The 16192-nt window shown below is 39.4% G+C and overlaps 1 protein-coding gene across 1 annotated transcript in view; it reads right to left on the bottom strand.

Annotated features, from left to right (window-relative positions):
* The window catches only part of CAMK4 (calcium/calmodulin dependent protein kinase IV), a gene marked incomplete at both ends in the record, with an annotated part of 137015 nt that overhangs the window by 33488 nt on the left and 87335 nt on the right, over positions 1-16192 (bottom strand). The window contains one exon of the mRNA XM_084224737.1: positions 12179-12251. Within this exon, the coding sequence (XP_084080863.1) occupies positions 12179-12251 (73 nt within the window). The remainder of the gene's footprint in view (positions 1-12178; positions 12252-16192) is intronic.

Here is a 16192-nt window from a genome sequence, read left to right as displayed (position 1 = left end):
AATTTTACACATTTAGGTTTGTAATTCAGAGTAAATCAAAACTGATGGCAGATGAAGAAACTACAACATGTCAGATGCGACAGCTTATTCTCAAATCTTGTGTGATTAATTGCTGTACAAACCTAAATAACCTTAGGTGCCTACACCTGCATTGGAAGGGAAGGAGAGCAGGTATAAAGCTACATTCAATTTTGTTTCAGCAGAAAACTTTGCATCCAGGGAGGGGCTCAGAGCTGGATTCCTGACCTCCCAACACCGTAGATACGTTTCTACTCTCTACTACCATGCTGAGCACTGTGAGGAAGGGACCAGACACACAAGAACTGGAGAGGATTTATGGCTTCCCACCCTTCATTGTTTTGCATTTATTGATCAACCCAAAAGCAAGAATGCAGCTGTTACTAGACAGGATTACAGGAAGAATGACACAGAGAGTCCCAGTGGTCTCTGACACCCCCCAAAAGGGAGGTGAAAGATTCTCTCTCCCTCTCCCTCCAGAAGATAACTTCCTTCCCCAGGTGCAACTTCGAGTTCAGAATACTGACAAAATACAAACTACCTTTTCTATTTAGAAAAAACTGTAGACTCCCCTGAGCACTGCAACTCCCCTGAGCATGATCTTGGTAACAAACCAAGATCGTGCTGCAGCAGCAGAACAAGAAACAGAGTCAAGAAGGGCAGTGATGGACATGCCTGCAGCCCCTGCTGGAAGGGCCACACACCCTGCTGGGTACACAGCGCTTTTCATTCAACAGTTTTGATGAGTGGGCTCTTGTGGGGTCTTAAGGGTCTTCTGTTTGAAGGGTTGCCAGGCTCTTTTCATCACCTCTGGCTGCAGATGAGAATTTTTCCAGGGGCTGTGTCAGAGATCATTTTAGCTGGTCTTTATGAAGGGATGTGATTAAGGGTTTGTTCTTGTGGTAGCTAGTGGAGGTCCAACAGGGAAGCCTAATGACCAACCTTATTTTTCTGGCATCATTCCTTCTTATATGTCCAAAGCTGCATGAAAGGATTTCAATCAAAGACCCTTACCAAGTTTACAACACATTGGACACAGCTCTGAAACAAAAACTCAGCTCTCCAAGGTAGATTGTTAGTGTTTGAAAACAACAGCCCAGCGAATTGCTTCTTTTCTTTTGCTTAGCTGTGCCTTACCATATTAAATAATTTAATTTTCTTTGCCCAGATAGCAGACATCAGCTCTGTGATTTTAAGCATATCAATCAAATTGAAGACTGACAGAAAGCTCTGAACTGGTCCATGACTTTCCATTATTTAGGTACGTTGGCCTGTATTTCATGCAGAAAGCAAACAATTCCAAGAAACAATAAAGAGAAAAGGTCATGGAAAATAAAGTCCAGGAAGAACAGTAAGCAAAATAGTAATATAGTAAGGGATGAATAGTTTACTCCCGAAGAGCCACATGCCCATATCGAGTACATCAAACCTGAAGAGGGACAGCATTTCATGAACCTTTGCTTTCAACACACTGAAGGCTTTCTGGGGAGGACAGTGTCATCTGAGTTACAATTCTGAACCTGGCCAGCCCTGGCTTTTGTTTATTGGGGAATGACAGGCTGGAGCATGGGGAGCTGTGCAGCGTGGGGCTGGGTCTTGCACACCTATGTGATAACGGGGACGTGGGAGTAGAGGCCACCCTGCCAGTGCCAGGCTGCTGCCCATCATCTCCAAAGCCTGAGGTGTGATGTGAGCCACAGAGCACAGGTGCACCAGGGAACAGTCTGAGTGTGTGATCCTGAACTCAGATTACTGGGTTACAGACCTCAAAAAGAGCTGCAAAATAGACATGCTTTGCCGGCTATTCCAATTTCTATTTACCAACCATTTCACTTGCAGCAATGTTAACCCAGTTACATCACTCTTCTCATCCAATAGTTTGGAAAGTACCCTTATGTTATTTAAACAGTTATTTCTTCATTATCACTAAGACACAACTATAAAAGTATTTTGTGCATTCCTGAAACACATGCTCAAAGATCTGCTCAGACATAACTGCTCCAGTCTGCTTCTTCCTTAGGATTAGCAGAGATGGGGAAAATGCAGCAAGTCTGTGAAGGAAGAAGGACTACATAGGAGATCCTTCACAGACCCCTACTCTGAAATTAAGCTTAGGAAAGTGGCAGCTGGAACACCTCCACTGATAACACCAGAGTCAATCCAGCACAGGAGCCATCCTGCAGTCTCACATGGAAACAATTGCAAAAACATGTAGGGCTGGAAACGGTTATTTTATATTCAAGTGACATACTGAACCTTTTCCTTGCTGCAAATTTCAGCGACCACACAGGTATTTAAAAGCAAAGTGAATCAGAATTTGTCTTTCAGTTTGTTTCTGTACATGTAACCAGATTTTTCTTCTATCTACCTGATTAGAGAATTCAAAGCTTACTAGAGATGGAAGCCTCTAACTTTATTTGTGGATTTATTAATTTAAATTTTGACAGGTTTGCCCTTCTAGACAATTGTTCATTCAAAATTATTGCAAGGACTTTTGCTTTCACAGAACACCAGATGAATCCTTCAAAATAGTGAGACAACCTCTGATTTGTTAAGAGTATTTTGTCTGAAAATATATTGTTCTTATTAAAAAACAACTGGTTTAGGTTCATCTGTTTGATTTCCTGGTAGGTATGTGAACAGCAGAATACTTAATTTACAAAACAAATATACCAAATCTGGGTGTACAGTAACTGGCACTACCCTACTGCACCATTTGAAGGATGGGAGCTGTGGAAAGCACCCAGCACCTCCATCAGTCCCTGCCCAGGAAGCAAAGATGCTGGCAGGTCCCTGTGCACCTCTGTACCAGCACCTGCACAGGCAGGAGCAGGGCAGGAACCTCCCTCTGCTCCTGCACGTGGGGGCAGGAGCCCTGTAAACCTGAAGAAGGAGCAGCCCCTGGGATGTGGAAGAGCCTCTCTGAGGAGGAGTTGTCTGTGCAGTGAGCAATTCTCAGTTCTCACCAGGCAGGAGCCGAGGTACCTGCGGCACCTGGTCTGCCTGCAGCTGTGAACAAATCTGTGCTTGTTGATCCTCCCTACTTTGGATTTCCAACGGGAAACAAAGTCAGAGGGAGAGTTTCAGAAGCAAAAACTAGGATTGACATGAATAAAATATGGGAGGTAAACCCTGATTGCACAGATCTCCTCTTCAGGACAACTGCTGCATTATTTTCGTCTTCTACCCTTTCTTTCTTTAGGAAGAAGAGGTAAGGAGTCAGTCTGCTCCCTCCAACTAATAATTTTTCAGACTACTGAATAACTTCAAATACATTTTACAAGAAACTAACACGTTACCAAACATCTCTCACTAGGTGGAAAAAATCAAGCAGCCAGCAGAAGAGATTTTTTTAGTCCTGTTATCAAGGAAAACGCTACAAGACAAGACATTCCATGTACAGCTGAATGCTCATGTGGTGCTCAGACTAAAGACACTTTAATGAAGCACCCTCTCAGAACTCAGGAAGAAAGAACTCTTATTTGTGAGAGACATGGAGCTGTCAAATTTATCTTTTCTGAGTTTGTTCAATTATTCATCCTTCTGGACAGCCACAAGCGCAGACTTATTCCAGGGTGGTTGTATCTGCACAGAAGACCATGTTGAATCTTTTGTTGGCAGCAATGTTCCACACCAGATATTATCAAATCTTTATGGAATTTTAGATTAAATCTTGATTTTTAAATGAAAGACATAATTTTAACAGATTTTATTGCTTGACTTTCAAAGCTTCTTATAAAAAATCTATCATTGTGTCACACAGAAAGATATAAGAACCCCAGTGAAGCAGGCACAGTCAGATGCAAGGAAAAGGATTGCAGCCCTGATAATTTATTATACCTAGCTCTACAGTTCTTAGATTTTGCTCACTAAAATATATTTCAAAATTATTATATTTTATGGCCATAAAGTATGATAATAGTTACAAAACAGGATAATATTTTATAGACAGGAAACCACAATAGCAAAACAAAGTAACATTAAAACATAAGACATAAAAGATTCATGTGCTTACTTCCTGACAGCATGCCGAATTTCTGCTATTGCTGCTCATCAGATGGACTCAGCTGAGCAGAGCATTTGGAAAGCACATTTTAATAATGAAATATACTGTTTTCTAACACTCCAGGTGCTTCCCATCCATTATATAGCACCAGAACTTGTGTCAGAAAATAAAACAAAATCCTCACATCCAGCACTGTTCACCAAACAGTCAAATTTGTCAATATCCAGAAATCAAACTACCATTGACTGTGCTTTATTCAGGCACCATCTAACAGAGCTCCTAAAAAAGCCCTGTTCCCCCACTACCTGAACCAAGGAGACACCCTGCTTCTTATAAATACCTGGTCTCATTATTGCTAGCTGATGAAGTGAAATTATGGGCCCAAATCTAATGAAGGGGTAAGTGTGGGGTGGTGCTGATTGCTGGAAGCATTGGCTTCAATATTCACCTCTGCCAGGGTTTGGCTCTTCCAACATGGAAGTTTGTGCAAAGCTCAGATGAAAAGAAGGAGTGTGTGAAATTTAAAGTCTAGGCATTCCCTGGAATTGTTGATAGAAACAATAAAAGTGGAGGCAAAAGACTTCAGAAATCATTCTTCACATGCCAGCAAACAAATGTGTCAACATCATGTTGACCAGCCACTCACTCAGAGACATAAAAATAATGAAATAGTAAATGAAAAAGGAGAAAACCAGTTTCTGTACAAGTTCCAAAATATCCACAGTTGCTGACATTTCAGAGGATCAGGTAGGGATCTTGAGAGATTAGATGAGAAGTCTTGATTCACTCATGTGGCTACCAAGGCCACATAAATAGATCCACTGGACTGAAACAATGACTGATGAATTTCTATTTAAAAGGGATCAGTGTCAGTCAATCTTAGTTTATGACAACTCCTTGGCATGTCAGGATCTTCCTCCAAAAGGGCAGAAATTATCTTAGCCTTTTTTCAAATCACAGGCATAGGGGTTCTGCTAAGTTTCCGTACAAATTAATGAAAAAAATGCAATTTTGTCCTGCTGAGAGGCTGCTCTCTTAGTCAGTCTAGTACTATGAAATTGGAGGTGGAAAATTGCATAAGGCTATAATAATACTACTGAGCAATTTTTTGGCAATTGTCTTCATTTACACAGGTTCCCTTGTAATTTAGTCCTGAAATCAATGTCTCTTTATTCCTTACCCTCATTACTGATGAATGAACAGCAAGACACAAGGAGACAAGCCTGTCCTTGCTTAGGCTTACAGGCACAGGTGGCATAGGATACAGAAGGATACATAGGATATCCTGGAGGTCTGGATAAAAGGATTTCCTTAGGCTTCAGTAAATATTTTTGGGGACAAAGCAGTGACATCTATAAAGGTAGTTGTATTTTAATGTAATATTTAACCAGATGCTTTTTAGTTCTTAGTGAAATACTGCAATCTGTGTCCACACTGCTGCCACTTTATCAAGGCTGCACAGTTTGCACGAGGAGCAGCAATTACCTGTGGCACTCCTGCAGAGTCAGTTAACAATTCTTTCCTCTTTTTCCATGCACAATTCTTTCCTATCTTTCCATGCACAGCTAGGGGGGTTTCCTAATTTAGTATTTCCTCTAGGGCAATTCCTTATACCTCCTTAGTCTTCATCAATTCTTCTTGACTCTTTCTGCAGCACCCAGCTGGTAAACTTTTCCCTGATTCTACACAGTATGTGAGGATCTCAGGATACTTTAGGAGCTTCTCCAACTCAGAAACCTTCAGAGCCCTGCCAAGCTCATATAGCAGCAAGTATATTTTGGAGATGCAGATTGTACAGTGTGTCCCATAGGAACAGGAACTTGAGTGCCCTATCCCTGCATTACAGTTTGCAAAATACATGCAATAAAAGTTATTTTAATAAAAGGAGTGTTAACAGTTTAAGGTCTGAGATAAATGCAGTCGTTTTCCTTTGCTTGTGCTTATTAATTGCTAACTTTGTGCTGGCTAACATACAGAAGTGCAACGTGTGGCTGTCTAAAGAGAAGCCTCAGACCTTCAGGGAGCTGGTTTCCTATTTCCCCTCTAAAGGAGATGGCCAGGCCATCACCAAACAATGCCTCAAGAATCACTGAATGAGCAGATACACTCAGCCTTTGGACAGGGTCAGCACTGTCTTCTCACAGTATTTTCAACAATCCATCTTATAAATGAAGGTGCAGAAAAATTGCCTATCTCCCTGAGGTGAATTGGGAAAAGGTCAAATCTTTGAGTCCCCAGTCAGTTCTTAGACAGCAATTTCCCTGGAAATGTCAGTCTCTTGGACTAAGTATCAGCTACTGATTCAAACACAGCATCATTTGGCATTGTATTTGTGGTGTGCTGAGAGTTAAAACAAGTGATAATTAGTCACTTTCATTGTTCCAAATATTTCTCAAAATTTACATTGTAGTGATGTGTTTCCAAAACAAGAGAAGGACAGCTTACTTAGATGAAAGCATAAAATAAAATAGTAACAATTAGGCAAATATGACCCTGACTTTTTGCTGCACTGGACATTAACTGTAATACAGTAAATCTGCTCACTCCATTTCCCCTATTAGTGATAATAGCAAATACAATACCCTCATTTCCTCATTGCTGATGACAGCATTGCTGGGCTCTTTTGACTGTAACTCTTCCTCAGTATGTGTGCTGCAAGATGAACCTTCTACTCAGCTGAAAACGGATCTCAAAAAATGATTTTGAAAAAACAATTTTGATTCAAGGCACTGATAAATCAGGTTAGAGTGACAATAAGTCCCACTCCGTTACCCTCCCCAACAGCAAGAAAAAATAGTTTAAAATCTGTCTACAACCAGCATGAGAAGCAATGCAATGTAAGCTTGCAATATTACGAACTGACTCATTAAGAATGCCTTCACCCTCTAAACAGATTATCCTGTGTATGGAACCATTACTGAACATTGCTTCAGAGACAGCACATCAGAAACACAAGTGCATTTCCCTCCCAGGCAGGGGCACTACTTCGACTGGTTTCTTACACAACTTCTCAGTTTACCTACTTGCTTACTTGTTTTTAACAGCAGTGTGACAGAACAGTCTCCCAGGGCACTGATCAAGTCCCTGTTAAAACCTTGCAACCAAATGGAAGAAAAGGCCAAGGCAATTTCCCAGCTTCCATCTCTGTACACGAGGTGTTAAACCATCCCTCTCCAAGAAGATTCACCTTCAAGCCTCACAAACAAGTCTTGAAGAAACACTTTGTGCCTAGACTAGGTCAAGTAGAAATGATTTTTTATTTCATAAAAACCCAACAACAATGCCACAGGATGGACAGATGTTATTTCTTAATACAAGTCATTAAGTTGCATGCCCTGCCTCTGGCAATACTCCCAGTTCAGGGAAGAATGAATGTAATTGACCTGCAAAGCACATCCTGATATCAATCCAACCACCAGTCCTTGCCTGCCTCACTCTATTCTAAGATAAAATGCAAACAAACAACAGATTTTCCCCTTATTTCATTCCTCCTCTGTCTGAAACTCTGCCTTGTTATACAGGGTTTATTGTGTGTGCGAGGCATGTTTCATTATGGAAGTCCTTTTTAGAAATATTGCTAGACTCTCTTTATTCTGCAGTCTAACACAACCACTATCAAAGCAGTGTCTGCACTACTCCAAGCTATGAGCCTGTAAAAAGGGAATGGCCAAAGTGGACCACACTCTCAGGGACTACAGTACAAAATCATAATCCTTAGCAAATTCATTGTCTTATAGTATCAATCATTGATCTTCAGCAACAACCCCATAGCTGAAGACATACTAAATCTGCCCTACACCTATACATTTCTGAAGTTCCACTTCCAAGCAAACATGCAGAAAACTTGACAGAAGAATTTTACATTTCCCCTTCTTTCCCCATCAGAAAAGCAGGGGCTGGTGGGTAGACTTAGAGCTGAACAGTGGCTGTTCCTTAACTTCCTCCTTATGGATAAAAACACTTATGCCAGGAACAGACTCAGAAAGCCACTCCACTTTTCCATCCTGAGGATGGAAAACACTCAGGATTCATCAGTGAAGGGCTAGAAACCTGAAGGTACAAACGCCTCTTGTATTGAAAAGAAAGTCCTTTGCAAAATCTTCTAAAAAGAGAGGAAGTCAATGTTCTTTAATGTCTTCAATCAAGCATAGTATTTTTCTTCCTAAATAGAGTATTGCCAAATTTTGCTACTATTTTAGAGAAGTCTTTTTCCTCTGTTGTAATACCGAGGCATCCCTGCAATTCTCTTCCCTTAATTTTGACTTCATTTTCTACAGAGCTGAGCTCCGTGTCTCCTCCCAATTCTTATCCTTTTTTATGGTCTGCCTTTTTAGGCTTTGTTACATAAAATTGATAATGTAACACATTCACCTTGTTCAAAATTTTAGAAATCTGTGACAATTACACCTCAAATAAATTCACCTTGTAGCTGGTGGTTAAAACTAAAATACATTTGTTGTCTCTGTCTCCAGCAAGAACTAACTCAATGACTGTATGGGGAAAAAAAGGAAACCTCTGCATAATCTTTATCTCTTGTACACTTTTCTTTGAATGCCAAACCCCCCAAACATCTAAATCAACTCTCTAGAGTCTTATCCTGTCTTTAGAAGTCTGATTAGCTCATTTGGCCTAAGCTCTAATTGTCAGACACACCAGTAACTCAGATGTTGTAAATGTGCTTGCAAGCTGCATATTCATAAGTAGGTTCTTACCTACTAACATAGAGTTCATTATTGGACAGATCAAAATTTTCTGAAATGAATAGAAACCTTTAATCTAGATTTTCTCTCTCAAACCTGCAAGCTGCTTAAGTGCCCTCAGGCTTTGCCACCATACCTGGCAGTTCAGCAAGCTCCCTGTGAATTTGAGATGACAAGGATCTGAACAGAAGCGCAGATCTATAATGAAGCTTGAAGCAGTAGAAAACTTAAATTAAAAAGTAGAAACGGAGGGAGTCCCACATACAAATTCAGGAAAATATTACTATCTAGACAAGATAATGGGCCATCTAAGAAAACAAATTACTGTAAAATTTGATGAGAAATTAATTTAGAGACTGATGGATGAGTTCAAAACTACAAATAGTATGTAGGCTAGTAACTACCATAAATACAACAATTAAACTTTATACTTAATTCCAGATTTAAATATATTGAAAAGAGTAATTTAACCCCCCAGCAGAAAGTATTCCTTTTACACTAATGCAGAGTAGGTAAGAAGCATTATTTTTAGTGACAAATATAAGATTTTAAAAGTACAAATTAAAAAAAAAAAATCAGTGTAATTTAATACAGTTTAACCAGCTAAAAAATAATGTGTGTTCTTCTCCTAAAGAAGTGTACAGTCTTTCAAGGACTACTTGGATACCAAAACATCAGTAACTCATTCTGCAAAATACCCAGTGAAGATCTGGCCTCATCTGCATGCAGAAATTCCCTCACTACAAAACAAACACACAAACAAAAACCAAACTAAAAACCCAAACCAAAACAAAACAAAACAAAAAAACAACAAAAAAACAACGACTTCCACTAGAATAAGAGTGCAAGAAGACCACACTGCATGAGGTAACTCATTCCCTGAGAGGAAAGAAATTACAATAGTGTTCCAAGAAAGACTGTCTTCAAATGCCTCCTTTTTAGGGATGAAACTCATTCATGGAATCATGAGATTCCATCTCATCTCCCTGCGCTGTCAAATAGCAACAGAACCTCTCCACTTGTTTGGAACAGCACAGCAGAGGAGCTAAAGGGATGAATATTGGTTTGACCTGGTTTAGTATAAGCCTTTTATCTTATGAATGAAGCTTCCTCCCAGCTTGAAGAGCAACTAAAGAATAATGGAAAAGGCAAAAATGCTGAAGAGAGGAAAAAAATGTAATGTGTTCCCTCTAAGGGCAAATACAGTCACTAGCTGGGAACTCCAGATCAGATGTAAAGAGTAGAAAGGAAAATCATGAAAAATGCAAAATTAATGTGGAGGTCTACACAAAAATACTGGTTTTGTTATTTTCTCTGATCTTGGGATCACAGATGTCTGATAAATTTATGATGGTTTGTGACATGAAGATTCAGATTAATCTTCTGTGTGGTACTCTGGTTGCTTGATTAATTCTTGGTAAGCCAGTTAGGGCTGGGCATACAGGCATTCAGGTATTACAAATCCAGACAGACCTAGAATTTATTGATTGACTAATATTTATTAATAACTCTGTTATTTAGTCCATTTGCTTTAACAATTTCAAAGAAAATTGAATAAAAATGCTTATGTGCTTTTAAAATGCCACTCTACACTTCTTATTAAACCCTTTGGAAGTGTCTTGTAAAAACCTTTGCTATATGAAGACATAATACCTCCTCCTTAATGACCCACTGCAAGGACAGATCCATGACTATAGCAGCAGCCCTGAACAGGGGCCTTATAAAACATTTAGCTCAGGAGAGCAAAAGGAAGGCTGGATGCTGCATTTTCAAAGAGCAATTTATAAAAATCACATAGTTCAAAAAGCCTGTGTGGTGCCAGAAGGGCATTCACTGGCATGGCCTATTGTACAAATTGTACAAATATTTGGTTTTAAGAATGATCTATGGATACACTTCCTTTTTCGTTTGAAAAGATTATTCTGCTGCAGCAGCATTTTCTGGTTTCTAACAATAACTCCTGTCCTGCTCACAAACACCATTCTGTCAAGTTTATTGCCCCAATCCATCAGAGTACTCCAGAAAAGATCCCAAGCTGGGAACTGCCACTTCCACAGCTTTTCCAGCTTTGGTTTAGATGTTTGGTGTCAGCTGTAAGAGCAGACGTGAATACAGTTCATCCTAGCTAGGGATCTACTCCAAGGAACCACGGAAATCCTAATTGTTGCTTATATAAAAATCAGCTTTTTAATTTTCATACATCACTATTCCATTGATTTCAGCTGAGTTATTGCAGCTCATAGAAGCTGAAGATTTTTCTTTTGTTTCTGGCTTTAAAATAAAGAGCTTAAACACTGTCTGCAATGTATTTCAGCAGAACTTAATAATCTTTTTCTTGTAATAGAGTGTTAAATAACGTAGAGCCATCTTAACTAGGGCACTTCAACAGAAAGAAAAAATTTGTAATAAAATAATAATCTGAGCCAATTTTAAAAGTTTGTACGAATGCAATATGATGTGCTGTAAAATACATAATTTAGATTTCTTTGGATGAAAGTGACACAGTAGACATCAGATCATTCAGAAGGGACCATGAAGTGCACATGCATGGTCTTGCAGTAGGTGCAGTTAGTGCTGTGAACACCAGTTCTCACACCTCATTTAGTGTGAACAGGCTCACACCAATAATATCAAGGGGGGCTTTTCACACTGAGGTATTTTGTAATCATCCCAGGCAAACCTGGCCAGATTGCCCTGCTCCTTCTGATGAACAGAATTACTGCTGCAACCATTAATCTCCTCCTCCCTGGACACCTTCTGCAGAGGCCAGTAATCACCACTGGTCCTTTTCTGAGGACAGCTGCTTTGACACTGAATTTCCAGGATGGCCTGCACAGAACCTGCCTCACCACTAACATCCCTCAGATGAGCCCTGCAGGCTGACCTCTCTTTTCTCTTGTCCCCTCTCTTCTGTACTGGAAGTGAACAGCACTAACATTTACACTGGGCATTGGGCAAATTAATTTCTTAAGTATTTCCCCAGCATCCGATTGCTGGTTTGGAGAACATCTGGTGTGAAATCAGATGGAAGAGCCACAAGTGACTCAGAAGCACAAGAAATGTACAGAAATACTGTATGTAGACATTAGAAGTCTTCTTCAAGAGTCTGTATGCCTTTGTCTAACTAATAGATTGTGAAGTTATTATATTTAAAAAATCCAATATTATTATATTAAAAAATCCAATATTTGAAAAGCACAAAACATAAAGAGGAAGAAAGTACATTAGAAATTGCACAAGATACTGGTAACAATCACTATTCTGCTCTCTCTCAACAGTGCTGTCACTGTGATTGAAGTGCAATTCTTCAAAGTGCCACTGGTTACCTTAAAAAATTATCAGTATGGAATCAATTGTCAGAGGAAACCTGTGCACACTGCCTCTTTCACACACAAGTATTTATTGAGCCACCATGGGGGAAAGATGTGAGCATGGTAGGCCAGGTAATACTCACAGAAACTGCCTCCAGGATTTGTTTGACAGCATCAGCAGCATCTCTTTCACTATAGTACCCCTTTTCCACAATCCTACAGAAAAAAAAAAGCAACACAATTAAGCACTAAGGTGAATAAACAGTGAAGGAAGATTCTTCTTGCAAAAATGAGATAGCAAGCAATCAAATTTAAATATGACCAGGAGAGTGGAGCATCCCCAAGAGACTAGAAAACAGTCCTTTTGCAATTTAAGTTATCCTTGATTTCCAGTTAAATGAAATACAGGAGGTAAGATATCAAGTGGTTAGGATGCTGACAATATATGTACACATTTAATTTGAAGATTTTGAAACTTTCTGACACAAGGAATCTGAATTACTGTAAGACAAAACTATTCAACACCTAGGAACTAGTTTTCCACTTTTATATTTAACTTAAGCCCCTCCTCCCCATTTAATTAGTTAGACACATAGATAGATAGATAGATAGATAGATAGATAGATAGATAGATAGATAGTAAATTATAAAACAAAAGCACTATGCTGTGCACACACAGATCTGAAGTATTCAAGGGAAAAGGTTGGTGTAAAACTTTACTAGTTTCAAATTATTCCTCAAGTGTGAGGGGCTGAACAACTACCTTTTCTCCCTCAGTAGAAAACTGGGTGTGCTATGTGCAAGGAAACACAGGTTTTTTACAGCTAAAGCTACTTTTATCTTTCAGAAAAGCTGCTTTTTCTTACAGAGTCAGCAGTAGACACAGGTTTGCACAATGACGTTCCAGCAGTTATTAAATAAGAATCTATCATTAAGATATCCTAATACTTTATTTAAGACACTCAACAATCCTTTTATTAACGTTTTTAATGAGCATAGTATTGGTGAACTACAATAATTGTCCCTCAGAGTTACCTTAAAGGTCAGATTTTTGATCTGAAGTCTTGATTTTTTTAGCGTACTAATTTTTCAAAACCCAAGAAAACACAGACAGATGTTGGCTAGAAACAAAACCTGTGGTGCCTACAAGATATTTTATAAAATGATGTTCTGCAAGCAGAGAGCTGGTTTTATAAAACAATTTCCTAAAATCCCCATGAAGCAGAACAGCAAGGAACCTGTAATGTCTGAGATCACTGGAAAGACCTTATGCCCCAAAATCCATAAAAAGGCTCTGCTGCTGGCAGGAAGGCTACCCTTCTTTCTCCCCACTACTCCTGCTCTGCACTTTTTATCTCTTCCTTTGACTGAAATAACAGATTAATGTTGAGTTATCATCAGTGCAGCTCCTCACAGCCTCACAAAACTGACAGGAAAGGTGTGAGTAACTACACATGAAAAGCATTTCTTTATCCTCATTAGAGCTTCAAGCGATTAGAGGTAAGAAACAATGCAAGGCTGGCACTCCACCAGACACAGCAAGGAATCCCCCTCAAACAGCTCTTGTGTTTCATCATTATTTCTTTGCTGCATAACTGCTTGGGATTATTTCTAGAAGCTTGTTTGGTTTGAGCTCTTTGGGGTTTTTTTGGCAACCCTTTAGCTGTCGTGCCATATGCACTGCTTTAACACCTTTGCTTTTTTTGTGCCTTCAGCCCCTCTCCTATTTTGGTCATCTGTTTACACCATTAAGGAGAGTTTTACTGGAATTTATCACCATAAGGGGAAAACAAAGCAAATCTTACTCACTGAGACATTATATTAGGTTTTTATCCTGAAGTATAGGAAAGAGGTTACAAAAACCTAAAAATTATGTCATAAAATGCTACATTATGCTTGAAGGCTAGATTACTCCTTAGCCATTTCAGGCTGAATTATCCTCTTGTGTTAGATTACATTGTGAGACCTGAGCCCCATTAATGCTCTTGCATTCATTGCCCCAAATACACTGGCTTTGCTTCCTCCTCCTTTTTAATTCAAATGAAGTATTTGGTGTCAGCCAGATGTGCCACTCAGTAGCATCCACCCTGCCCCACACACTGAGCTCACCAGGTGCAGGGTAACCTTGTGCACCTTCAGAAATGCATGAGGCAGGTTCTAAGGCTTAAACAGTATTAAGAATACTCTGTTTTTCCAATATATCTCAGAATAAGGTCTGAGAAATATGAAGCAATGCAGTTGCAATTCAATTTACATTTCTCCCTTAATCCCAAAATTTTCTCTATTTACAGTGTGGGAGCTCAGTCTTTTTTCTATCTTTTTGAAACACATAAACCAGGGGAATGAAAAAAAAAAAAAAAACATCCTTAAAAGCAGACTACAGCTTTGTATTTTCCTCCACTCATCAAAATCGAAGAAAACAGGAGCTTCCTGTAAATGCCCAGCCAGTGTTAATTACCTGACCACTGGAAACAAGGGAAACATCAAAGAGACTCTCAAGGCTGCCCTCTTGACCTCAAAACGAATCCACACTGACTTCTACAATATATGCTGGTAAGGATAGCATGCTTCTGTCATTATTTATATTAAACACACAGCAGAGAAAACACAAAGACCCTGTAGATGAAGCCGTGTAATTTACACTTTAAAATAAATAAACATAATGAAGTGTGGGTCCATATTTCTGGAAAGCAATAAGAAACAACTGTAGAAATATTGTGCAATGCACTGGACCCATTTGCTAATGCTACAGGTGAATAATATGCACTGGCCAAATACAGATTATACAGAATCTTACAGAGTTGCCTTTCCAGTTTTCCAGAAGTCTAGAATTCAGAGTTATTGAGAATAGAAATCGAACTCTTAATTAACAATAATCTAGCAAATAGAAAACCTAATATTCCGTGACAGCCATAAATTTAAAAAGACATATCCCTTTCTAAAGATGAAAATTTATTTCTAAGGGTACTCTGCTTTAGAACTAAAACCTGGTTATTAGGCAGTAAGAAGGAGTACTGAAAGAAGATTATCCTGTAGTTTAGGTCATATAGTAATGCTGGGGGATCATCTGGGTATTTATTTTTTGCATCCTCCCTGCGACAGTTTACATAAGACAAATGGTAGGTGTGTGCCAGCAAGACTCCTACCTGAGACCAATGAGCCTTCTTTAAAAGGAGTTTTCAAATTCAGCCTGCAGATTAACAATTACTCATTGCCTTTTTTCTATAAAGGGAAGAAAACCTGCAGAAATATCTTGTTTCACTATTACTGAAGCAAACCCCAACTATTTATACCTAGTTTACTGGAAGATTTTTGACAAAATCATGGGTGAAGGAAGATAAAGCCTTTGCTGAGAGGACAGAAAGATAGGAACAACAGCAATAAGGAACTAATTAAATATTTTCTTTGATATGCAAATGAATGAGCCAGGTAGGCCAAGAGGGTGCTGGAGAGAAAAAAATGTGAGGGAGACATCAGGGAACTGCTTGAAGCCTGAAAAAGTGCCTGGAAAAACACTTTGGTGCTGTAAGCATCTAGAAAATTTAAGATGCAACTTCAAAATAGAGACATTCTAGACTGAGCAAAAATGCAATGCCTTTTTCATGGTTATGCATACACATTTATTGAAATATGCTGATCCATTGTTTACACTGTCATATGTCAAGACACACATTTAGCAGAATGGCTACTAGATGGACAGCAAGCCAGAGCTCTCCCAAAGCACCACCTGACTCAGTCTTGTCTTTCCAGGCACATGTTTGAGACAAATCTGCCTCCTTCTATACAGAGGAGGAGGAGAATAATTCCCAGAGACCCTGCCCAAGACCCTCTCCCGTGCCAGCAGAGGTGGAGATGTCCTTTAGGAACAGCCTGAATCCCATGGTGCTGAGACACAGAAGCCTGTGTTACCTAGCCTGAAATGAAATTCAGCTGCTGGCCAGAGGTGGAAGAGCCTTGCCAGGTAATGGGGGTGTAACAGATTTAGCAGTGAGAAAACCACCCCAGCATCACACTGCCCAGCAAGCATGTGGAAATGGCATAATGTGTTTCTGGGGAGGCACACAGCTGATATTTTGGCAGCTTCCATCATCAAACACATGTATGTGTTCAAGTGTTTCATAACCTGCAGTAATCCTTGCCAGATTCCAACTGGCCTT

The sequence above is a fragment of the Fringilla coelebs genome, assembly GCF_963513975.1.
Source record: "Fringilla coelebs genome assembly, chromosome: Z".
In the NCBI taxonomy this organism is placed as follows: Eukaryota; Metazoa; Chordata; class Aves; order Passeriformes; family Fringillidae; genus Fringilla; species Fringilla coelebs.
Note: the sequence above shows the minus strand (reverse complement) of the source record. Positions and strands in the feature narration are given on the sequence as shown.